Genomic DNA, 24,469 nt, shown 5'->3' with positions numbered 1-24,469 from the left:
ACAGGAATGACGGAGCGAAACAAACATCTGCAAACTTGTCCTTGACTGACTACATTTTTTCCTTGTCTGGAGCTAACTGTCACATTCAGAACCTTCTCCGAGTTGCGAGAAATGAGCCGAGGATGGCCGGGTCTCTCTCGGCTTGGATATTCATCAAAGCTGAACAACCGGTCTCAGCCTGGAAAAGCCCGAAAAGAAATCATCGAGTCTGCCGAGTCACTCTGCATCTACTTATGGCATGCGGATACCGAAACAGTCCTGCACAGACTAACACTTATCCTTGGCTGACGAGACTCAAAATTGCTCAACATCAGACCCAGCGGCCAAGTTGGATCTCCCTCATGCAGCTCTGCCGGTTTGGCCGGGCGACATTGGCAACCGTGCCCTGATTAACATTTTGAGCGCCGCTCTGTGGAGTGTGGAAGGTATCGGTACTTGGGCAAGGGGCCGGACAAGGGGGTGGGGTCCCGTGCATCTCTGGCCCGTGTGGCTTCATGCCTGTCCAACCACACTTGATGGCTCGAGCTCTCCCGTCCTCAGCCTCGTCTATGACTCATTTCTTTCATTTTCTCCCTCTGAAAGCCCCCTCTTCCCTTGCGATAAGGAGAGCATGAGCACTTTATCGCGGTTGATTACAGCCCATACCGGCTGCTCACTTGCTTTACTTATAGACATATGCTATGGACGGACACTGTTTGATGCTGCCATCGGCCGCCGCTTTCCGCAACATTACCCGACAGTGGCCTTCACTCATTTTTTTTCTGGACTTGCCGCATCCGCGCCTCAACCCGGCCTCCTCTTCGCATGCGGCCAGTGGCAATCAAGCATTTCAAATGAAAAAGCCGGAGGGTTGCATAAGGTTCTACTTGAGTGCCCGCAGCTAATTGGACGGTCGCCCAGCGCTTAACGTTAGCTTACGCCACTAGTGCAATACGCTTTTGCGGCTTGGCTGATAAGGCAAAGGGCATTCAGAGCTGCGAGATCCTTACACTGCTGATGGTTACACAGACCAGATTTATCCGTATCCGTACGGAGTATTTCATTTGGTATTGTATCCGTACTTCGTACATCGTATAATTGTCAGTAGTACGGAGTACGTTCAATCCTATCAGGTCCTCTGTTACGAAGTGCTAGACGAGTTGTATGCAGAGGAAGCATATGTATAGCTTACAGGACTCTCCTGCTATGATAACACGACCCATAAGCCCAGACAGTGTGTTCATTTTGTTACCGGACTGCCGAGAGACGCGCCCAAATCGCGTATGATATCGAACCCAAAGAAAGTACAAGGGGTTGCCATCCTGTAGGCTGATTGGCTCGCTCGGGCTGTTCGTTCAATTTCGATCACGATTCGCTGCGCGTTACCGTGACGCGCGCCGTCTCCATGCGTCAGTCTCGCGTGTCCCTCATAAAGGCTACACCACACTTTGCCTTATGTACAATACAATGGAGAGCACAAATAGAAGGCCAGCTCAACAGTGTTCACCATGTCACTGCCAACGTAGCTAAGGGAGTTGCTATGCTCGGACAAACTCCTTTGGAGCACAAAACTGACCGACTGACTCGTCGTCTGATACACACATCGCTCCATATATTCTGTTGAAGAACCGGGGTTTTTACCGAATATTCTCGAGAATTTCGACAAGATCTACTGCCCAGACTAAGGCAAGCGACGTATCTAGCAAACCTTCCACTCACTCCAAACCCTGACTTCAACCTCGCATCGCATCAGCAAGGCCGAAGCTCATTGCATAGTGCAAGGCTGGGATTGGTGGCTCGGCCTAGTCTGTGCAGTAGATCTTGTCGAAATTCTCGAGAATATACGATAGTCAACCCACTCCTTAAAGAGCCCAAAGTGATGCCAGCAATGCTGCGTCCGCGCCTGGCCGGTCTCAGGCCTATCCATGCAAAAAATAACCCAAAAAAGACAACGTTACCGCCTGTATTTCTTGCTATAGCTTCACACAAAATTTCCCATTCGACATTTGAGGGTATCCCATACCAGACTCACACCTGCCCCCCTTACGAACCACATTCACCAGTGCCTGCTGCTCCCCACAGCAGGTCATGTCTTATAGTACTTGGGCCCTTCGCCACCTTGCGGTACTTGCCAGTTGATGTCCTGGTTGGGCGCCTTGATATCGCACGTCTTGCAGTGGATGCAACTAGAAAAGCAGGACATCCGTTAGCGGCGAGGAGAAGGAGAGAGAAAGAGGAAGGAATATAAACCGGGTTTGCTGCAACTCACTTTTGCGCATTGATCTGGAACCTCACGCCCTCGGGCTTGCTCTCGTCCTCGACATACTCATACACGCCCGCCGGGCAGAACCTGTTCTCGAGCCCTTTAAACGGGGGATACGTCTCGGCCGTGTGGCGGTCCCAGTCCTCGACCTGCAGGTGCACCGGCTGGTCTTCCTCGTGGTTGGTGCCGGTGCGGGAGACGCTGGTGAGTATGTCAAATGTAATCTTGCCGTCGGGTTTGGGGTACTCGATCTTGGGGCACTGGTCCGCCGGCTTGGTGGCTAGGTGATCGGGCACCTTGTGTTTGAGCGTCCAGGGCACACGGCCCTTGAGGACAAATGCCTCCAGGCCCGAGTAGAGTATGCCGCCGTAGATGCCCAGGGGAGTGTGGAATGAAGGCCGCATGTTGCGGACTTCCTTCAGCTCCTTCCAGATGGAAGACTTGCGGAGCGAGTCTTCGTAGTCGTACAGAAACACGGAGCCGCTATCCCCGTCCTTGAGCGCGTTCCAGGCTGCCTCGGCCGCCAGCATGCCCGACTTCATGGCATTGTGGGTTCCCTTGACCTTGGGCACGTTGACGAGGCCGGCCGAGTCGCCGATCAACGCGCCGCCGGGGAAGGCCACCTTGGGAATGGACTGGAAACCACCCTCTATCAGTGCACGTGCGCCATATGAAATGCATTTACCACCTTCAAGGACTTCCCGGTATAAGGGATGCTGCTTGAGCTTCTGAAACTCTCCGTATGGCGAGAGCCAGGGGTTGGAGTAATCGAGGGCGACGACCAGACCGATACTGACGAGGTTGTCACCAAAGTGGTACATCCAGGCGCCGCTGTACGTGTCCGAAGGGACCGGGTAACCCAGCGAATGCGTGATCTCGCCTCTGCGGAACTTCTCTGGCTGCACCTCCCAAACCTCTTTGAGGCCAAGACCGTACGTCTGCGGCTGGCTGTTGCGCCGCAAGTCAAATTTCTTGATGACCTGCTTGCTCAGGCTGCCGTGGCATCCCTCGCCAAAGAGCGTGACGCGGGCGTGGAACTCCATCCCCCGCTCAAACGTATCCTTGGGTTTCCCGTTGCGCCCAATGCCTAGGTCGTTGGTGGCCACGCCCTTAACGCTCCCGTCGGCCTTGAACAGCACCTCGCTAGCGGCAAACCCAGGATATACCTCGACGCCAATCTCCTCGGCGCGCTCGCCGAGCCATTTTGTAAACTCGTTCAAGCTGATAATGTAGTTGCCGTCGTTGTGCGTCTGTGGCGGCGTCGGCACAGGAATCGCCCTGTTTTTGGTCAGGAAGCGCATCCTGTCCTTGCCGGCCGGAGTTGCGCCCGTGAAGCGATTCCCATTTTCCTCGCTCAACCAGTCAGGGATGAGCTCGTTGATGGCTGTCGGCTCAATCACGGCACCCGAGAGGATGTGGGCTCCCAGCTCACCGGCCTTCTCCAGTAGTAGCACCCTGAAGTCCTCGTTTCCCGCCTCGTTGGCTAGCTGTTTTAACCGAATAGCAGCAGAGAGACCTGCGGGGCCGCCCCCAACGATACAAACATCCACCTCGTCGCTCTCGCGTTCAATGCTTCCTGGGTCGAAGGATTCATCGGCTTCAGCGTAGAACCGGGTCGGAGTCGTCGACAGCGGTCTTCGGGCTGCTGCTCCCGCGCGAAGTGAGCAGCCGGCTGACGAGCGGGCGTTGGGACGGCGTAACCTAGTTGGTGCAGCTGATGAGAGGCACCTGATACCGCAGGCTTGTTGGAGGCGCGCGGTCGGTGCCTGTGCCGGGGCAGCAGCGGCTTGCCGGCAGAGGTTTCTTGTCAAGCGCGCAGAGGCCGACATTGTTGCTGCACGCCCGAGAACAGGAAAAGGAGAAAAGAACAAGGAGGAAAGAAAGAAATAAGAAATCAGCAATTGAGAGACTGAGCCAACTCCGAAGGGTCAGACAATATCACAGTGTCAATTGGGTATTCTCCAAAGATCGAGCAACACAACCGCATGTCTTCTTCCTGTGACTCGAGGGTCTGGATACCGGTTACGGAGTGTTACAACTTTCTTCGGTCTCTCCATGACGTTTCCCGCCCGCCAATCGGCGTTTTGGCATTTGATGTAGTGACTGGCCTGTGCGCACTCAACGGCTACCCCTCCAGTCCCTCGAATGCGGACCGTGGGCCTGGGTTAGCCGAGGAAAGCCGAGCTGGGTGTGGGGAACAGGTCAGTCAGTACCGGTATTGTACCTTCAGAGGCAAGGTACCTCCTTAACTTATAGATTCAGGAGACACACCAATCAGGCTGGACTGTGAAGCAATGAATTGGTGACACCTGCGCTGGTGTCTCTCGGCGTGAGGGCTGATCACCAAAGTATAAGACGTAGCTATCACCAACCTCTGCATCGTCAAGTCCGTTTTCGGCTCGCCGTCATACCACGCGAAGCCGAGCTATTGACGTTCTGGTCCGGGATCTGGTATCGCATCTCGCTCTGCTGCTTCTTGACCATGGCCCAGAAATCGTAGCCTAGGTCATTGCGCCCGATCATCTGTTCCTCCCTCAGCCTCCTCTTCTTCTCCTCCCTCCGTCTCCTCTTGGCCTCCTTCCTCGATACCGGCTCCAGCCGCTCGGAATAGACATCCTTGATGATCCTCCACGACCTCTTCAATCCTCTGTATGTCGCTTTGAAGACACTCTGCACCCGCCAGCTGAATGCGGCCACAAGGGACACCACGATCAGGGCAAACGAGGCGGGAAGCGATATGGCGCCAATTTCCTTGAGGCTGGGCACCTGCTCTTGCCACTCGACCGTGTTCATGCCAAACAGGCCCGTGAAGAAGGTGAGGGGTAAGAAGATGACGGTAAATGTCGTAAAAATCATGACCGAGAGGTTTTGGCTCGACGCCAGCTCTGCTTGCAAGCGTGACCAGCGGACCTCGTCAACTTGCGCCTGCCGTTGCGCCATCTCGAGCATTTTCTCGTACTGCAGCTCATTGTCAGCTCGTTAGGCTTCCGCTGGTTGGTCGGAACCAAACATACGTCTTTCCTTGTTGTGTCCACCCGTTTGATCATCTCGCTGGTTTGTTGCTTGTAATCGTCTAGATACTCGAGAGCATCGTTGAGGTACTCCTGTCCGTTTTTCGTTAAATCGTTCAAGTCTTTGCTGGTGTAAATGTCCCTCATCTGGCGGATGGTCGACTCCTGCGTATCAAACAGCTTTTGTAGCGTCTTCAGCTCATCCTCCAGGTCGCGCAGCTCTAAAAGCGCTGATGTGTTCTCCCTATTCTCGCGCTCAGACCTCTCAATCTCGCGTCGATGCCGCTTCTTGATTGCGGCAGGGCTCTCTCCTTCGACGTCTGAGTCGTCCGACCCTTCCTCGTCGTTCTCCAGCCCTAGATTAAACGCATTAATGCGGAACCGCTTCATATTCAACGTCATCCGCTCCGCCTACAACCTGGGTCAGCTTCATACTTGGCTTCATACTTGGACTTGAAGCCTGTGAGTGTCTAAAGACATACCAGCATCCCAACGGCTTCGTCAAACAGGCGGAATATCTCGAGATCCGGGTGCGAAGACCGATCAAGTAGGACAGTGACAGCATGTAAGACGATCAGGGCTGCAAGATCCAAGGCATTTTCCGTCCTACCAGTGAGGTCTCCTTGAACTTCATTGTAGATGCTGTTGCGTAGGTCTGCCTGCTGGAACAACGTTCCTTCCGTTGGTGACGATTCCCGCCTGGGGAAGAACGTGGTCAAGGTGGCTATTTGGAATCAGCATGTCGCATGCCCTGCTTTGTTCCAGCTCACGTACTCATATCTATAGACCACAGCCACAACTGATCAACCATGAGAACGTGACCGTCCCTCAGCTCGGGCTCCGAATCGGTTCCTAGATCTTCAGCCAGACCGTCCAAGCGGCTAGAGGTCGAAACTTTCGCCGAGCGTAACGAACGAGTAGAGCTATTGCCTGACATGATGCGCCGGGAAGGCAAAGAATCCTTCTTGGTGAGTTTGTACAGCATCTGGTCATCGTCTCGGGAATTCGTATCACGAAGGGAGTGATTAGCAAATTGGTCTAGAGTTCGCCTACCTAGCAAGCTGTCAGTCATGTCACTTTTCTGCACATGCTGCCTCATATAGCGGCTTACAATTCAAGGGTGGGTCGTAGCCGATATACTCCCAGATCATTTTCAGTTCGAGGGAATCCTGCATGGCGACATATTCGGGGACGGGCTTTGCTCTCCCATGATTCCTGCGCCTCTGAATCAAGTTGCGACGTGTGACCATGGTGCGGTACGTGTCAAAATGAAGATAGGGAAGGTAGAGATAGAGGTAGTTAGGCGTGATGTTTGGTGTCGTAGGACCGAATAACGGTGACTGGACCCGTGGTGAGGCTGCCCGTTCTGCAATCGAAAGATATTTGCATATGGCTTTGAAAAATGCTGGCTGCGAATCAGAGTTTCTGTTTTGAATCTGCTTGGAGACCCAGTTGTCATAGTCAAACAGCCGTGAGAAGTCTCGCCCTTGGAACTTGGAGAGCGTAGCGAAGAGTTCCTGTCAAGCCTTGTCAGCACTGACATTTCAATCACATGTACCGAGAACACAGGGATAGATTCGCACCTTGACCCAAACGGGGTTGTTGAATGGCAGATGAATCCACATGAACTTCCTCAAGTCTGGATTAGGACGGGAGAAACCCGCCGTGGCGGCAAACTCGTGTTCCTTCATGAGCATTCCCGCGTGCTGTTTCGCTAGCAAGCCAACGGTATGATGTTCGGTTTCGCCATGGCCGCTGTTGTACGGCAGAGCCGAGTCGGACATGGTGGTGCTGATGCTGGCATTGCTCTCCGGACTCGGAGGACGAACGATTGGTTCCGACCGAGCTGGCACCCTGAGAAGCATTGGCCTCTCGGAAGGTCTTGTGACGAGAATGTCTGGCGAGTGCCACTGACTTGTGGCAGAAAGCGATGAATCTTTGGCCGTGCCCAGAGGATTAGAGCCGCCCTCGTCTGTTCTGGACTCCTTCCACGAACCTTCATGTTCTAGGCTGGGGCCAAGACGATGCTGGCTGGCCCTTCGTCTAGGAACTTTATGGAGCCGCTCCGCTAGGCAGCCGTCAGGCCCTTTCTTGAGGAACTCTCTGAAGGAATGTTTTGTTGAATAGAGGCGTATGATGGAGCCCGATTCCTCCCCAGAATTCTCCATTGCAAATGTGCGAGGTGACCCCATCAGTGCATCTGGGTCCTCATAGAACCCGATAACCTCGACTTTCACATGGTCTCTCAAGTGCAGCGGAACGTGAGTGTAAGCCCGGCTAAGAGCCGCTGCTTTACGGATTGCGGCAGCCAGATCTTCGAGATAGGAAGCCAGGATACCACTATTATGCGGCCCAAATGAGGCGAGGTGAGCGTGATCACTATCCACAGCGTAGACATCCTCTTGCCACAGATCGAGTAATGCGGATTTGACTGATACCAGCGGGGCTCCGAATTGAACCTCGCTGTTAGCGCTAGCGGCGCTAGAGCCCGAGAGTGATGATTCTCGCGTCTCGTAGAACGACCACAGACGAAGCTCGCTTGCTATGTCCACAAACTGATCGTGCAAGTCTAAGAGCGGAGCGTTGTTGAGCAGGATTTCGCTAGTAAGGGACCGAGGCAGAGGTGCTTGTAAGTGAAGGAGTGCTTCGATACTCTCACTGAGATTTGACATGGACATATAGCTCGATCCCCGATGAGGTGTGCCTTGACATATCAGCTCTGGGACACTGTCCATATGATAGGCAGCCGACTCACCTAAGAAAGTAACGCCATGGCAATTGTCCATTACCTCCTGGTACTTGCTCGACTTGCTCGCCCGCACGAGGGCTTTTTTTACCACCAGCCCACCTATACTATGAGCGATGAAAAACAGGGGCCGATTCTGTTGCCGGGACGATCAGAAGGCTCTGCGGTGCAAGTGGGCAAGGGCAACATACAGCTTTCCGGCGCCATCTCAGCACCTGATTCAGCAAATCTTCCGACAACAACCATAAATTCACGCCTTCTTCAAGAAGCCGATGCTTGTATAGAAATACTCGGGCGATGCTGACCACGCTACGCAGATCCCTCGTAACCCAAGGACTAGGCCTCCAAGCTGAGCCCCGCGATCCAACATCTGAGGAAATGCTGGCGTCGCTGCTAACATCACTGCTATAGGTCCATGTCTGGAACGGGTCGGCTCCTGGGCAAGTGACGGCAATGATATCCACCTCGGTCTCGTTGTGGCCGGAGCCTCCAAGATCGCCCTTGACATCCACAAAGCCGGGCCCCGTATCGGTGTCGGACAACAGCGCTCCATGGGTTCGGCCAAATGTCGTCTGGACATGCGTCCGCTCTTCGCCCAAAGTGTGAGAGTCAGGCCCTTGGGCGGCATGTTTTTGAGGCGGCAGAGCCTGTGAGGATTCGCTTGCATCCTTAATTTGCCGTACATCAACGACATCTTCTTTGGCTGAAGCCTTCTCCCCTGATCCAACCTCAACCTTGCCAGGAGCGTTGTCCTTTCCTTCCATCCCTTTGTTGTCTTAAGCTGCGCTGAGCGAACAAGCCGCGATTCAAGATAAAGCCAATGGAGGACGGGCCCTACGGCAGCAGAGAGAGGAGGTGCATAGAGAAAAAGCCCATCCCAGAGGAAATGAATGAGATAAGGCGAGAAAAATGAAGGTCAAAAGAGCACACCTTCTTGCAAGGCTGCAAGGGTCACATCGGCAGCTGCAGCCACGTTAGGCTGAGAAGGCACGCGCCATTGGAGAGGGTCGCGTGCCAATCGGGCAAGCGCCGTCCCAGTGAGGTGGACCATGCTGACAACCATTGCAGCTCCCGTCCTCTTCAATTCCGCCCCGCGAATCTTTCCCACGGAAATGTTAGGGTGATCGGTTCCAGGTTGCCGAGCGCCCTCGGCCGTCAGGACGGAGTACGCCTTAGAAAGGTAGTACTCCGTACGGTGGTGGTGGCATGGGTGGGAGCTCACCATTGGTTTATGATTCGGGTCCTGCAGCTGGGGAAATGGGGCACTAGCCACAGTATCAAAACAGCAGGAACCTTAAGAGCAGGTTGAGGTGGTTCCCCAAAGCCAATGCCACTGCAATATTGGCGAAATATCAACCCAAGAATAACTGCCCGGGTCTCTTCTCATTGAGACTTACATGGTTGAAGCAAGTCTTTTCCTGGCAGCTAGGTTACCAAAGCTGGTAGGTATGTGAGTTCACTGCTCTCTTCAGTTTCATTTGAGTCGGAAGCAGGCTAGCTAGGTACTAAACTCTAGCTCAAAGGCCGTTGGTAAGCCAGTCAGTTGCCCCTTTCTACCCATTGTGCATGTGCTCATAAAGCCACAGTTAAAAACGGACTTGATGTTTTGACACCCTAAGATACTATCATAGAGACAGCAGCACCAAAACCACGTAATGGACGGGGGTTCCCATGATGCAAGACACAAGAGGAAGTTTTGGCATGGAGCAACATGTCGATGTGTACGTATTGTTGCAACAGCCGTGATGGGTCAAGTTGTCTTCCCTGGGAAGCCGTCAAGTTCATTGGATTAGCGAGCCACCTACTTCGTATATTATGTTGCCTACGTTCGCTCAATGTTAGGTAATATGTAAAACCTACGGATACTGTTCATCCCATCCAATGTCCCGTCAGCTCAGAAAAACGGTCAGGGCAGCAGCCCAGGCTACTCGTAGCACCGTCGTAGAGTCGTGGTTACAGGACTCAAAGAGACAGAAATGGTAATTCTACCTAGTACGTACTTGTACACGATGGTTTACACTCCAGCAGCAACCCTCAGGCTCACCTGATCCACCTCACCCACATCTAAGCTCTAAGGTAAGCAACCTGAAGCGGTAGCGTGGGCGGAAAGGCCATGGTTGCAAAGGAAAGCCAGGCACCCCCGCACGGACCTCTGCCCGGGGCCCAGACTTAGCTCTGAGCGACCCATTTCTTTCCGTCGACTTCACAGCCGAAAAAAGCACATCTCGCACCGCTTGACTTGGCCCCGAACGAAGAACCAATCCATCAAGATTCGTGAAGCGTCGCCGGTTCCGTCACCTACAGACCACCAGACAATTCAGTTAGTTGGGCACTGGTCCGAGAAAGCTCTGCCCTGATCGACACGCCGGACGCCGCCCCGCCGATTCTTGAGCAGATCGTTTTCGCGCCTCGCAGCCCGTTCAATTCCCCCTCCTCCCCGTCCCCGTCCTGCCCTTCCCAAACCAAAGCCGAAAGGAAGTGGCTCTGTCCGCGCAGTGGATAGGAGCGTCGCCCTTCCTTTCCCCTTCTCTCTTGGTAATCCATGGTCCCTCAACCCAGACCAGGAACATTTTCGCCCAGTTCAGCCGCGCAGCCCATCTACACTGGCACTGTCCACTCTCCCCATCCTTCTCACGCTGGTGCGCTGAGTGCGGGTGCCAGCCCCAGTACCAGCAGCCCCACTGGGTCAAACTCCCTGACCAAGATAGCAGTCGCCCAGGTCTATGTGCTTCTGAGCACCATCAAGGAGGACAAGGACGATCCCCGCAAGTGGGAATCACGGATAGAATCTCTGCAGAAGGTACTGTGCCGCCATCTCCGTCTTTCCGCCTTCCTGCAGCACTATGTCGTAGTGCTGACTTCTTGCCTGCCACAATTCCAGCTCATAGATGAACACGGCATGGATGTGTATACAAAGTATTTCGCGCGACTGGTGGCCGCAAATGCCTCCCAGATATTCCCGGGCCTCAACAGGCCTGTAACAAACCCGGGCAACCATCATCTCCTCGAGGCAGAGATGCGAAAGATTACTCGCGAGTTTCCCCAGGCCAGGAAAATTGCCGAGTCTATTGAGACTGGCACCGAGGACATCTTTCGCGATTTCGATCTCTCCACCTTCATGGAGCATTTCCAGCTGGACGCTCTTGGGAAGACGCTGCTGGCGCTTGCTTTCAAGCTCGGCCCCAGAACCGACTTGAAAACCAAAGGTGGGCGCCGTGACGCCGTGTCAAGCTCTTGTGACAAGCTTTGCTGACTCCGACTCGCTGTCTCTTAGCCGATGCCATCCTCTCAACCAATTTCCCTACATTTGTTAATATCCTAAGCAGGCCGCCTGGTGATCGTGCGGATCTTGAGCCTGATTTTGTCGCCGAACTAATCGACCGCTTCATCCAAGTCCACCCTCCCAACTTCAACGCCGCAGCGAAACGGGAATTGGAACACAAGGTGCAGCAGCGATATGCTCAGTCCAACGAAGCCAAGCCGCCCCCCTCCCAGGTGCTTGCGGCACTCGACCTGATCCGCGTCCTGGCTGACAAGCCCCCAAACGCACTTGCATTATATATTCACAGGACCGGGCCCGCCTTCACCGTCGACGAGGAGACTTGCGTGAACTTCCTCAAGAACCGGCCACCTAACATCCAGCTTACCGAGGAACAAGTCTCCGTGGCTTTGACGTATACCACCATCAGTCTGACGCCTCGTCACAACCCTTCAGTCTTCGTTGCCGCGCTCCGGCATATCCTGCCCGACAGTTTCAGGTGGCAAGATGTGGTATCGTACTTTGATCATGGAGGGGCTCGGATCACGCGTGACCAGTTCCTACGCCTGTACAATGCCTTGGTGCCGATAGCGCGGGAGGACAGCTCTGAGTTCAATATTCAGCGCTTGTGGGGTGGCGAGTGGGAGAACCCCGAAACACAACTTTCCTTCATCTGCGCATTCGCGTCTCTAAGCCCGGAGCAGCTGGATGCGACCACCATTCCGGGCCTGAAACCGACATTCACGGTTGATGAGTACGCTCAATCGCATCAGTCAATAAGAGATACCGCCGCATATGCCGTCAAGCACCCCCTGGTGTCCGAGGCGGCCCTGTCTGCCGTTTTCAACGTTGCGCTCCATTCGATGCATGCCTCACAGAGCACTGAAGCCAAGCGTCTCTTCCAGGATGTGGTCGTCCCGAACCTAGCCATCTTCGTCGTCTCGGCTTTCGGAGTCCCCAAACCCTGGCCGACAATGGCCGAAGAAACGCTAGTGTCTTTGTTCGATGGCTTCCTGGCCAGGTCGCCTGAGGCTGACTTTGTGATGGACAGTCTTTGGAGGAGGGATAAGGAGTGGGTGAAGCAGAGGTTGATAGACGTTCATGTTCTGAAGCCCATCAGCCTGCCGCTAATCTTTGAACACGCGGTTCGGCAAAACTGGCTCGATGAGCTTGTCTATCTTCCCAACGGGTTCGGGCTTGATCTGGCCGCCTTTGCACATGCTGAAGGATACCTCGACCTGCAGCAATGGGCGCGGAGAAATGCTGATCGGAGTACGGAAATGGCCCGGGCTCTCATCCAGTTTTTGATGATCAAAGCAAACTTCGAACATGGTTATCAGCGCCCTCCGGATGGTCATCCGCCGGTCAAGGCGAGCACTACCCTGCAGGTCAAGACAGTCTATCAGCTGCTCCAGATCCTACAGGACTTCCTGCCAAAAACACCTGTACCGGAGTTGATCGTGGTGCAAAGAACATGCATCACGATGTACCCGCGCTTGATCAACTACGGAGAGGGCTTTGACGATATCATTGATGCCAACGGCCGCGATGGCAACGCACTTCCGCCTGCTGCCAACGCCAAGATGGAAGAACATTACAAGAGGATGTACAGTGACGAGATTCAGGTTCGCGATATCGTCCAGATCCTCGAGCGGTACAAGCGCTCTCGCGATCCTCTGGACCAGGACGTTTTTGCATGCATGATTCACGGCTTATTCGACGAGTATGCACATTACGTTGACTACCCGCTCGAGGCGCTGGCTACCACTGCGGTTCTATTTGGTGGCATAATATCCCACAAACTGATCTCGGATCTTCCACTTCAAATCGGCTTGGGCATGATTCTTGAAGCCGTCAAGGACCACCATCCCGATGAGTCGATGTACAAATTCGGGTTACAGGCTCTCATGCAGCTGTTCTCTCGCTTCCGTGAGTGGCCGGGCTTCTGCAAGCAGCTTCTCCAGGTCCCTGGTCTGCAGGGGACCGAGGCCTGGAAGAAGGCGGAGGAGGCGGTTCGCGAGCATGAAGAGGAGCTTGCCCGCTCCCGCAACGGAGCCGGTAGCGCACATTCAGGAATCCTGGGCAACGACAAGCTGACCAACGGCAATCTGGACGACAGCTTGGCGTCTGAGCAGCACCCGCCTCCCTTTGCGTCCGTGAACGTCGACCCTCCGCCTCCGGGGATGGCCTACGAAGATCCGAGTGTCGAAGTCCAAGGCAAGATACAGTTTGTGCTCAACAATGTCACTGACACGACGCTCCAATCCATGTTCAAAGAGCTTCGCGAAATGATGGAGGCGAAGCATCAGCAGTGGTTCGCCAGCCATCTGGTTGAGATGCGGGCCAAAATGCAACCAAATTACCATCATGTCTACTTGGAGCTCGTCAAGCTGTTTGAGGACAAGGCGCTGTGGGCGGAGGTTCTGAGGGAGACTTATATCAGCGTCCAGCGCATGCTCAACTCTGAACTGACTATGCAAAACTCGACCGAGAGAACGCATTTGAAGAACCTCGGCGGCTGGCTCGGCCTTTTGACCCTAGCACGCGACAAGCCAATCAAGCAGAAGAACATCGCGTTCAAGCAGCTTCTCATCGAAGCTCACGATACCAAGCGCCTGATTGTGGTAATCCCCTTTGTGTGCAAAGTCTTGATCCAGAGCGCAAACTCGACTGTCTTCAGACCGCCGAATCCTTGGCTGATGGACATTATCCATCTCCTGATTGAGCTCTATCACAATGCCGAGCTCAAGCTGAATCTGAAGTTCGAAATTGAGGTATTGTGTAAGGGCCTCAATCTGGACCACAAAGCCATTGAACCTTCCGGGGAGATCATCAACAGGGCGCCCGTCGAAGAAATGGGCGACATCTTAGGACCTGAGACGATTGACAACTTTGAGAGCATGTCTCTCAACGGAATGCCAGGCGTCAGCAGCTCCCTCTCGGCCCATCCTGCCCTTGTGATCCCGGATCTCGGCCCAAGCCTGACAATTCCTCAGACCGAGGTTGTCAGCGCTCCCAAGCTGCATGAAATCGTCCGTCAAGCGTTGACACGCGCCTTGCAAGACATCATCCAGCCTGTCGTCGACAGATCCGTCACAATCGCGGCGATCTCCACGCACCAAATGGTCCGCAAGGACTTCGCCACTGAACCGGATGAGAACCGGGTACGGACAGCGGCGATCAATATGGTCAAGTCTACTGCCGGTAGCCTGGCCCTTGTGACCTCCAAAGAGCCGTTGCGCGCGAACTTTGCCAATTACTTACGCAACCTCTCGACTGATCTGCCTCAGGGTTTGCCAGAGGGCATCATCATGCTTTGCGTCAACTCCAACCTGGACCTGGCCTCAAGCGTGATAGAGAAATCGGCAGAAGAACGTGCAGTTCCGGAAATAGAGGATCTTATGGAGGGCGAGCTAGAAGCGCGACGTCGCCACAGACTCCAAAGGCCGTCCGAACCCTACTATGACCCCAACACACTCAGCCGCTGGGCAATGACGATCCCGCACCCCTTCAAGCTCCAACCTAACCTTGGCGGTCTTAACGCTGAACAAATGGCCATTTACGACGACTTTGCCCGGCAGTCGAGGGTAAATGCTGCCTCCACCGCTCCCTCCCATGTCCCATCCGCCTCGGACGGTAGGGCTCTCGCCAATGAGGTCCTCGGCGATCAGTATAGTGCCGTCACCAGCATGCCGACGCCTTCCGAGACCCCATCGATGCCCCATTTAGGCGTGCAGCTCCAGCACTATCCCCAGACTCATGTAGGGTTGGCGAATAGTCGACAGCCCGGACTCAACCAGATCGACTCTAGAACCGTCGCTGAAAGAGTCAACAAGCTCCTGGAGCAGCTGGCCGCCGCCGCCTCCAGCACCCCTGAAGAGCATTTCACTGACCTTTCCAGGGGCCATGCTATCTTGGATCTTATCGACGCCCTCATACAACTCATTATCAAGACGCAGCAAACGTCCGAGGATTTTGTCGGGTACGCTGCGACACAGATTGTCCAGCTCCTCTTCCGGCAACCCGAGGGCAGCCTGCTGCTGGAGAGCTTGGTTCACGTCCTTGAGAGCCTTCGAAAGATTGCAGGAGCCGGATTCAGCGAACAGATCCGCCATCTATTCCACCAACAACCCGGACACGTGTTCCTCCACCTGCCTCTCATCGCTGCCTTGCTTGGTACAGATCTGCTTAACTGGCGAAACATCGACATAGCAATGGCAAAGGCACTGGAGCAGCGAAAGGAGGGATCCATCGAGTTTCTGGAACAGCTGATGGATCTTACCCTCCTCAACGACAGCCCGCTTGCACTCTATGCTGACTTTGTGCAGAGCCTGGAGGAGGCATGGTCGTGGATAACTGAGGATCCGAGCGTCCCGGCAGGAGAGCGGTTCAAGGCCAAGGTGCTTGCCCCGCTGCCAGAGCTGCCAGCCGGTCTTTCAAAGGAGGAAATCGCCGCCATTCAGCAAGATCAGATGGACTACGTGTTCGATGAATGGATCCACCTCTGCAGCAACTTCTTCGCCACGGACAGGTCTGCCATGATCTTCGTGCAGCAGATGAATGCGCGGCGAGTAGTATCCACCAAAGAAGACTTCTTTATTTTCACTCGTCAAGCTCTCGACAAGTCCGTCGAACGCTTTGAACAGAGCATACAGTCCGGCCGCAGCCTGTCAGAAGCCTACCAGGCAGTCGATGCTCTGGTCCGGATGATTATCATATTCGCGAAGGTTCACCGGGAGGACGATGAGGCCGCCGATCAGTCGTTGACGGTTGCTTTCCTGGACAGCATTGTATCTCTCGGGGTCTTGATTCTAAACGACCACCACGTCAAACGCGGAGAGAACTTCAACCAGCGAGTCTTTTTCCGCTTCTTTTCGGATCTACTCCATGAAGTCGCAGAGTTAGTGGACCTGCTGCCCGAGACCGAGTGCGAGCAGATTCTCCTGAGATTCGCGGCCCGGTTTTCGAATCTACAACCGAGCCTCTATCCCGGGTTCGCGTACGGATTTGCAAGCCTCTTAGCCCACCGCTGCTTCCAGCCTGTTATCCTCCGGCTGCCCCACGAAGCAGGCTGGGCGCCGTACACAAAGCTGCTGACTCAATTTCTTTCATACTTGGGTGACTTGCTCAAGCCACTCAACGTCTCGGACCTGGCAAAGGCGATGTACCAGGCAGTTTTGAAGCTGCTAGCCGCTCTTCATCATGATTTCCCCGAGTTTCTTGCAGCTACTCATGTGCAGCTGTGCCAGAGTCTGCCGCCCCATGCGACGCAGCTCATCAATCTGATCCTCGCGGCGAGCCCCCCTTCCTTCAATAAGCAGGCCGATCCTTTCCAGCCAGGACTCAAGGTGGACAGGATCCCAGATATGAGAGAAGCGCCTTCTACTTCGTATGATGCTTCTGGGATGCTTCGCCAAATTGGCCTGCTCGATATCCTGGAGCAGACTCTGCAGCATGGTCCATCAGAAGATGCCATCGCTCAGATTGGCCACGCGATCAATAAGGTCGACGAAGAGGCATCGATCTTTGGCTTCGTCCCAGTCATGGTCAACCGGAGGGTCATTGATGCCGTGGTGGGGCATGTTGCCAACTTTGCCGCCAGCCGCGCAGCCTCCAAGAGTGATGCTCCCATCTTTATTGCCGGGGCTGCGGACTTCAAGACGCTGCAGATGCTCGTCACTGAGCTCTCCCCTGAAGCGAGGTATTACCTCCTGAGCAGCATGATAAACGAGCTTCGCTTCCCCAACGCGTCAACCAACTACTTCAGCCATGCGCTCCTCGAAATCTTTGGTCATGACCTCTCAGATCCGGAGGAGACGGACATCCGTCAGCAGATTGTGCGCATCCTTCTTGAAAGGCTAGTGGGCTACTGGCCACAGCCATGGGGTCTGATGATCACGACGCTCGAGCTGCTCCGCAACGACAAATACCAGTTTTTTGAATTGCCGTTCATCAAGGCAACTCCAGAGGTAAGCCGATCCTACACTCCAATAGTACTTTGGGCCAAAGCTGACGTCTTGACATCAGGTTGCTGAACGCTTCGCGGCGATTCTGCGTGCAGCATCATAGAGCAAGCATACTCGACGAACGGTTTATGAACGGGACATGGAGGCGGACGTAGTAATGGTTCTGGACACTTCGGTTGCCCTCTAACGGGCGATGGTCTGGAGGGCGAGAATGACATTTTGCGGGCGATGAACCATTAACGGGCGCGGCACATGCATTTTTACAAAGCGCTTTCCCCTTTTCCTCTAGCGGGACGGTGCTTAGACGATATATCATGGGAATGGCGTTGGGGAAAGGTAGAGAAATAATTGATGCTACAGGAATAGGAGATCAGGAACGGGGACATAGTGGACGGCTCGGGTTGAAGTTGGTCCCACTGCTTTCTCTTCTGCTCCGGTATCATCTGGTCTGGTCTGGCCCACCGGAGGTGATATCGAAGACACGAAGGTAGCTTTGTATTGTATTATTATTAAAATCAGGCCATATGCGATAAAAGGGTATGCTGGATGATGAGGATTGAGAGTGTCCATCATTGTTTTCCCCCTGCTGTGTTTCCGAGTACTCGCCTACACATCTCAGTTCCCTCTTGTCTCTTACCCAATTTTAGTTACCCTACACCTCCTGATGCTACCTTACAACTAACCTATAACTACGTCTTGCCTCTACCCCTTCTCGATTTCGAGTTGACTTCCACAATTTCCTTTGACGTACGGAGGTACTCTGATATTGCTCTGGTCAAAGCGGGATTGAGGAGATGAGAGTCATGAAGCCTAGGAGTGCTAGGGTAGGAGAGATTTGTTTGCTCACTCGAGTCCTGTGGCATTCCTTCAACTCGTAGTAACTTCTCTTCGCGCGAGGAAATGAAGTCTATTCCACAATATATTACGTAGTTTCTACAAGATGAACTTTTCCGCAGCGCATGCGCACTGTATTCCGAACTACTAACTAGCGGCGTCACGATAACTATTCGCAAAATGCACCGGCGGCATATCGCCAGTTCATACTTTAAACTACATGGTTGCTGGTGCCGAATGTTTGGTATCCGGAGCAACCCCGATTCGATGTTACCTATGGTAAAGAGATCAAGAAGGCAGGCGGTGGTGAGGCGGTCAAAGAAGGCGGTGAAGTTCGTTCATGGGAGGTTGCACCCAGGATGGGAATCCTGCAGGTGGCAGGTGCGCACTGCACTTTTGGGGAAGGATCAAACTGGGGAAGGACATTCATCCATCAACAATCCAAGGCGATGAATGGGCGACACAGGACCCGCTATGTCAGAGCGTTTGCAACTTTGCATATCTCCTGCACTCTGCAGGCTCCTGGAAGATTGGTGTATGGCTGGTATCCTCGCTCTTTCCTTACAAAGGGAGAGTTTCTGACCGAATTTTCGAAGACCTGAATCAGGGGCCGTCCGTTCCGTCTCCGTCGCTGGAACTTGCTCAGTGCTCATGAATCGGTAAGGGGGTGGGTTGTAGCGTAAAGCGTGTTTTTAGCGTGCTTCTTGGTGGAACGAGGAGGGTCTTCCTGCCCGGGCTCACGAGGGAGCGCGAAAAAAAAAGACACCGTAACGTTACCGTATGGAGTCTGGCGTGGAACGCGGAAGAAGAGCGAAAATCGTCCGAGCGGGGAGGGGAAGCTCTTTTTTCTGAAGGGAGCCAGTACGGAAAGAAGAAATCGAAGGGAGCATGATTCTGCAATTGGTTCTTCTCGTCGAACGCATTTTACCGCAAGTGTCCTAGGCCGACCAGCCGTGTGCCGCGGCAACGGCTGGATGGCTTGGCTTGTGCACGCCCGCCGTCTAACGCTAACGTCAACCCCTTCTGCGCAGCTTTCCAGGGAGGAGCTTGCTTTTGGGGATTGGAAGAATTGAACGTGATTAGGGCTAAAGTTAAGCACATTGGCTGGTGACTATGCAAGGCATTTCTTCTTCCCTTTCTGCTTTTATACCCCTCCGTCCTTGGAAGAACAAACTGGAGTAAGGTCAAGTTCCTGTCGCGAGGGCGGGATGTATTTACTCGGATGTCGCGCCGTGACCATGGAAACGACCAAGGCGAACAGTGCGGGCGGTGAGAAGAGAGGTGTGGGGCTGCAAAGCTCGGGACGACAGCAGAGAGCTCGGCTAGAAAACTGGAACATGAAAACGTTTAAAGAGTTGAGAAAATTAAGTATTGGCTACGGTAAGATACTTTACAGTATCGCACAGCGCAGCAAATACAGATCTAAACATGCAAATAGGACAGCGTCGTTGATCATCGAGGTGCTGATGTCACCGTTCAGAGCGCACGCCGCAAGCAGTAAACCGTCTAAAACCAAAGGGCTCCACGATGACGGAAGCTCGGATGCTATCGGAGCGGACTCCTCACTACCTATTGCCTCTTCAGCTTGGGGTTCTTGCCCATTGGCCTCGCGAGCTTGTTTGCTATAAGGAACTGCTGAACGGGCGTTTGACAAATGAAATACATACCGTACATAGTTACCGTATTGTGGAATCTTGCATGTGAGATTGCCTTTGAATGACACCAGCTGAGCCGTCTGCATGCTTTCGCAGGTTTTCTCGCATGCACGCTGTTTCCTCGCAGCTCTCTCCACGGTGGGCCTGGGATGTTTTGGAGGCAGCAGCACTTGCACTGTTGCACCCACTCAAAAATTCGGGAGCTCAAAGTCCAACAAAAGCCGCCAAAAGTGGGTTCTTGCCGTCTGTTGGAAAATTTTGTGGGGCCTGCCTCATCCCCCTGTCAGAACCTGCGCTTGTGGTTGGCTTCCCGTTCGCACCCGCCTTCCAGTCTTGGCAGCCTCAGGTGGGTACTGGCATCGAAGGCGTCGCCCCCCTTCCATCATGCCAAACGCACCCGGCCGTCGAACTTCCCTCTAAAACGGCAGAGAAAAAAAAGTTACGGCAGTTTCCCTTGCGCCTCCCCTTCCCCCGTTTCCGAACACTCCGCCCGCCTTTTTCTGTTTGTTTTTTATCCCCAAATTTTATCTAGTTCGTTGATATCCTTATTTGTGGTCTTGCTTCCCATCTCTTGACGCCAAAAGGGTTTTGTCTTTGGCACTCGTGGAGGAGATTGTTGTTAGCTTGGGGACTTACACACCCCAAATCGTGGGTTTTGGGTTTGGCGCGGCATAAAGGAGTTCCCAGCAACACCAGAATCCAATCGTACAAACGTTGTTTGGAGCGCATAGCATAGCGGAGAGTAACGGGCCTGTTACAAGTCGGAAATCAATCGCCCATCTCGTTTTCGGTTTGCATTTGCACCGCTCGCAGCCATGCCACCCTATAACACCCGTCACAAGACTGTGTCGCTGCAGACACTGGGCATTCGAGTCCCTGGAACACAGACCCCCCGTGCCTCCACCACGAATCGAGCTTCTCCGACCAGCGCCTCTCCGGTATCCATGGCTTCGCCAGCATCGCTCTCAAGAGATGACCAACCTCCAGCAAAAAAGTTAAAACGAGGCGCCAGCGAAGAGTCCGACGACGCGCCGACTTTGGAGCGGTTGCCCCGGAGCCGCGACGGTGCGGCCAAGCTCGACAACACTCCGCCACCCTCACCGCCCGCCGAGCGGCCCTCCGTCGAAATGGGAGACGAAGATCCGGTTCCCAAGGTCATGGATTTGGAAGGTATAAATGATGAAATAGTTGAGGCTGTCATCACACGATTGCAAAATACCGGGAATCGCCCTCATTTGGTGAAGGAGTTGGCTGCAGTTTTGCTGCAGCAACTGAAAGTGGTTCAGCAGTAAGCTCCCCAGCTGACTAGGCCCAGCGCCACCTGATAGCATCCGCTCACATTGATGGGTACAGATCCGCAAACCCGTGCGCCATCATCTCGTCCCGGCTAGCGACCTACCTAAAGCGCCCGGGCTGGTCGGCCCTAGCCCCATGCCCGCTAGCCAAGGAGCTGGAGTCGGTTCATCCCCGCCGCACATACTTCTATTTGACCACTTGCCCCCGCCAACCGTTACCCGACCCGGCCCAGGCTGCGTCGCCCGATCATCTCATTCACGGCCGAACCATTGTCTCACCCAGTCCGTCGAGCGCGGGGTCCAGCTCGGCTGAAGAGTCCGACCTGGAAAGGCGGCGCGAACTCAGCCCGAGTCCCGAGGTCGACCTGTCAAGCCCGGAGCTCGACGACATGGATGACGACTTTGGCATGCCCAGCACCCCAATCGGCTCCTTCTCCCTCCGCGGGGGCTTCTACATGCCCCCGCCACGCCTCATACACGGCGAGTCTGGGCGCAACCACCGAGGGGCATCGCCGCCACTAGAGAAGGATGAAAAGGAGTTCACCCAGACGGCCGACGGTCTGCAGAAGCGCCTGCAAAAGCGCAAGCTGGGTGGCGAGCCGCCAAGCGACCAGACGGTGAGCATAGATCTCGAAAGGGACGAAAGCTCGCTGTTTGGTGTCATGTCGGTCGGCAACCTGAGCGGCATCTCCTTCGTATCCAGTCCCGCGATTCGCCCTTCCGCAGTCTCTATCGCCTTCGGGAGGAAAGAGGGCGAACTGGATAGCTGGCCCAAGCTAGATGGCATGTTGGAGTGGGACCGCAGTCCGGAGAACATTGAGCTCGACGAGCTCGATGGGCTCTTGGATGATTACTAATGGCGCAGGGAACGCCGTCAAGTGTACGATGAAAAAGCTGCACAGGGTGGTACCGGTAGCTTTGTTATGATTTCTTCTTCTACTGTTATTTCTATCCTTATGCGGTTTAAATACGGGGATCACGGCCAGGCCAGGTCATCCCATAGACGAGGCTAGGTTCACGGCGTTATGACTTAGCTGATATGGGTTGCGAGTGGCGTTCTGAGAATGAGAGGGAAACGGGCGGCGACGGCATCTGGTCCTGATTTTGCTGTTCCACGTTGGGGTGGCTGCCACGTTCCCATCCATAGAGAAGCGGAACTTGAATGGGATGCTCGCTGGTGATATCCGGATGGGGAAAATGGATAACAAAAATGCGGGTGAGAGGAAAAGCACATAAAACGAAGACTGTCAGGCGAATTGAAATGGCCTGGATGAGAACGGCCTCGAAGCTCGAATCTTGTATTTGTAACACAACAACCCCCCTAGTGTGCTCGACTAGTTGGTCGAGTATGTTTCCTGTCCCAAAAGAGGAGTTGTGCCTGGCGATGGCGCTTGGACAGACGGGATAGAAAAGAGCTTCCGTTCGGACAAAGTGTGTTACCGTCCTAGTGCAGTGTACCGAAGGCCGGCGCTGGATAGGACGGAAGGGAATAGAACCACTCTCCAATCATAGAATTTGTCTCTACAACCTGGTGATGACTCTACAGAGCCGCACGGCATGACTATTCCATGCTCGCACAGGCGAGCAGGCCTCAGTTGGGAACGGGCTCAGCAGTGTCACGTAATACACTCCGCACATATTAGGTGCTTCTAGCTCTGGCGATGACTAGTCTATCTCCTACACGTTGCATCGTCCAGTGATTACACAAGATAGTTTACAGCGCCCTTCTGGGGAAGTACAAGTGGATAGCGCCGGCTGTGCTTACGCCGTCTTCAGCCTCGCCCTCTCTAGCTTTTCACCCTCAGCTCAATTAACAGCATCGTTCCCCATTGAAGAAGCAACGGCCTCTCCAGGTTGACCACCTCGAGACCGGGAATTTCTTGGGTTGCATCCCTCACCAGCTGCTCAATGTCCCTGTTCCACCAACAGCCGTACTTTTGAAAGTGGCACATGGCGTTGTTGTCCAGTCTCTTGTTGACAAAGTCGTACGAGCCGCGGCCGTGCTCCAGCAAAATGATGCGGCCCGTGTCGGGCTGCACCTTGGCCGCCATGTTGGCCAGCAACTTGCGCGGGTCGGCCACGCTGCACAGGCCAAACGTCTGGACGATGGTGTCGTACTTTTCCGGCGCGTCCGTCGTCGGATTCGTAGCAGTAGTAGGCGGTAGAATTGGCGGTTGAGGCAATCCCTTCAGGGCGTCGCGCAGCACAAGCCTGACCCTCCCGTCCAGCGCATCCACCACCACCGCCTCCTCCTCATCGTGCTTGTCCCCTCCTCCCTTGCCCAGGGTGGGCATCGGCTCCAGCCGCCTCCGCCGCATAAGCTTCTTCAGCCCGGGAACCGCCTCCCGCACCCGGTCCCGCGCGACGCCAAGCATGTCCCCGGACACGTCCACCCCGGTGAAGCTGAGCACCTCCCCCTCGCGAGAACCTACTGCCGCACCGTCGCCGCCTTCGGCAGCCTTCCCCCTCTTCTCCTTGCCATTTTCACCTGCCCATAAGAATGAGAACGACCCCCACCATAACGTCTTACCCTCAACGTCCACACCGGCACCCACTTTTGAAGAAGAAGTCTTGGAAAGCGCCACCAGGTCGTCCCACCCGTAGTACCGCAGATTCCGCCCCGTGCCCACGGCCACCTCGAGTACATGGCCGCGCGCGCGCCTGGCCAGCTCCTTGCGCAGCGAGGAAATGCCCATGAAGGCTTCCTCCAGGTTGAGGCCCTTGTCGAAGGAGGTGGCGGTGAGGTGGGCGGATTCGGGAGTGCTGGTGTCCAGCGTGGCCGGGAGGCCTGTGGGGACTGGTAATTGCTGTTCATCTTGCTCTTGGTTGGGGTGATTCGAGTAAGGATCCTGCTGGTGGTGGTGATGGTGGGAATCAAGGCTGGGGTCATAGGCGGGCGGGGATGGGGATGGAGATTGCTTTCTCTTGAGCGACGAGGAAAGCAGCAGCGACAGGTACAGGCCTAGCACCAGGGCTGCACAGCCCGCGCCGACGAGGGGCCATTTGCGTTGTTGAAAGAGGACGTCTATGGATTCGGCTTTTGATGAGGATGATGGTGGTGATGATGATGATGATGTCCTTGGGCTGCTGGCTCTTGGAGAAGCTTGGAACTTCTTAGCTGACTGTGTGAAATTCCGGGTTGTGTGCCAGTTGTTGTGAGGGCAGCGCAGTGGTCGAGGGAGCTGCAAGTGGTGTGGTATCACTATCCGGAGTCGCGATGCCATCGCGGTATCTGACTGGGGGAACCTCCTGACAACCTCGAACTTTTACCCGGTTCTCCCAGCCGTAGTAACGGTTCAGGGCGTCAGGACTCCTACAGGCCTACGGGACAACCCTAGACCGGAGTCTTGTCAAGAGTGGAAGTACCTTATGGTTCGAAATTCGGCTCCATGCACTAACAGTTGTCGCGCGATCTCGGAAGTATCATGGATCGCAGCTGCTGCAGCCCCCTGGGATTGGGA

The 24,469-nt window shown here is 54.6% G+C and overlaps 5 protein-coding genes across 5 annotated transcripts; 2 read left to right on the top strand and 3 right to left on the bottom strand.

The window, feature by feature from the left end:
- Positions 1 to 2,065: 2,065 nt before the first annotated feature.
- Positions 2,066 to 4,071, bottom strand: N656DRAFT_715255 (uncharacterized protein; the record flags this gene model as incomplete). The annotated part of the gene is made up of 2 exons (XM_064812031.1): positions 2,066 to 2,165; positions 2,249 to 4,071. 2 exons carry the CDS (start codon positions 4,069 to 4,071, stop codon positions 2,066 to 2,068), a joined length of 1,923 nt encoding a protein of 640 aa, XP_064667361.1.
- Positions 4,072 to 4,624: 553 nt separating this feature from the next.
- On the bottom strand, positions 4,625 to 8,763 carry N656DRAFT_715425 (uncharacterized protein; the record flags this gene model as incomplete). The annotated part of the gene is made up of 8 exons (XM_064812044.1): positions 4,625 to 5,200; positions 5,257 to 5,664; positions 5,736 to 5,977; positions 6,028 to 6,306; positions 6,365 to 6,770; positions 6,837 to 7,957; positions 8,009 to 8,135; positions 8,191 to 8,763. The coding sequence occupies 8 exons, from the start codon at positions 8,761 to 8,763 to the stop codon at positions 4,625 to 4,627; spliced, it is 3,732 nt and encodes a 1,243-aa protein (XP_064667360.1).
- A 1,778-nt stretch (positions 8,764 to 10,541) lies between these two features.
- Positions 10,542 to 17,293, top strand: N656DRAFT_715441 (Not1-domain-containing protein; the record flags this gene model as incomplete). The annotated part of the gene is made up of 3 exons (XM_064812046.1): positions 10,542 to 10,799; positions 10,881 to 11,205; positions 11,274 to 17,293. The coding sequence occupies 3 exons, from the start codon at positions 10,542 to 10,544 to the stop codon at positions 17,291 to 17,293; spliced, it is 6,603 nt and encodes a 2,200-aa protein (XP_064667359.1).
- Positions 17,294 to 20,528: 3,235 nt separating this feature from the next.
- On the top strand, positions 20,529 to 21,865 carry N656DRAFT_715391 (uncharacterized protein; the record flags this gene model as incomplete). Its single annotated transcript, XM_064812042.1, has 2 exons — positions 20,529 to 21,001; positions 21,067 to 21,865. 2 exons carry the CDS (start codon positions 20,529 to 20,531, stop codon positions 21,863 to 21,865), a joined length of 1,272 nt encoding a protein of 423 aa, XP_064667358.1.
- Positions 21,866 to 22,631: 766 nt separating this feature from the next.
- N656DRAFT_782647 (uncharacterized protein) lies at positions 22,632 to 24,406 on the bottom strand. The gene has a single exon (XM_064815800.1). The coding sequence runs from the start codon at positions 24,230 to 24,232 to the stop codon at positions 22,796 to 22,798; it is 1,437 nt and encodes a 478-aa protein (XP_064667357.1). The 5' UTR covers positions 24,233 to 24,406; the 3' UTR covers positions 22,632 to 22,795.
- Positions 24,407 to 24,469: the final 63 nt, after the last annotated feature.

Source organism: Canariomyces notabilis (assembly GCF_033297395.1).
Source record: "Canariomyces notabilis strain CBS 508.74 unplaced genomic scaffold N656scaffold_23, whole genome shotgun sequence".
NCBI lineage: Eukaryota > Fungi > Ascomycota > Sordariomycetes > Sordariales > Chaetomiaceae > Canariomyces > Canariomyces notabilis.
This window is presented reverse-complemented; position numbering and strand designations above follow the sequence as displayed.

Excerpts from the sequence above, each read along its gene's own strand:
- N656DRAFT_782647 (XM_064815800.1), bottom strand. The coding sequence starts at position 24,232 with ATGGCATCGCGACTCCGGATAGTGATACCACACCACTTGCAGCTCCCT.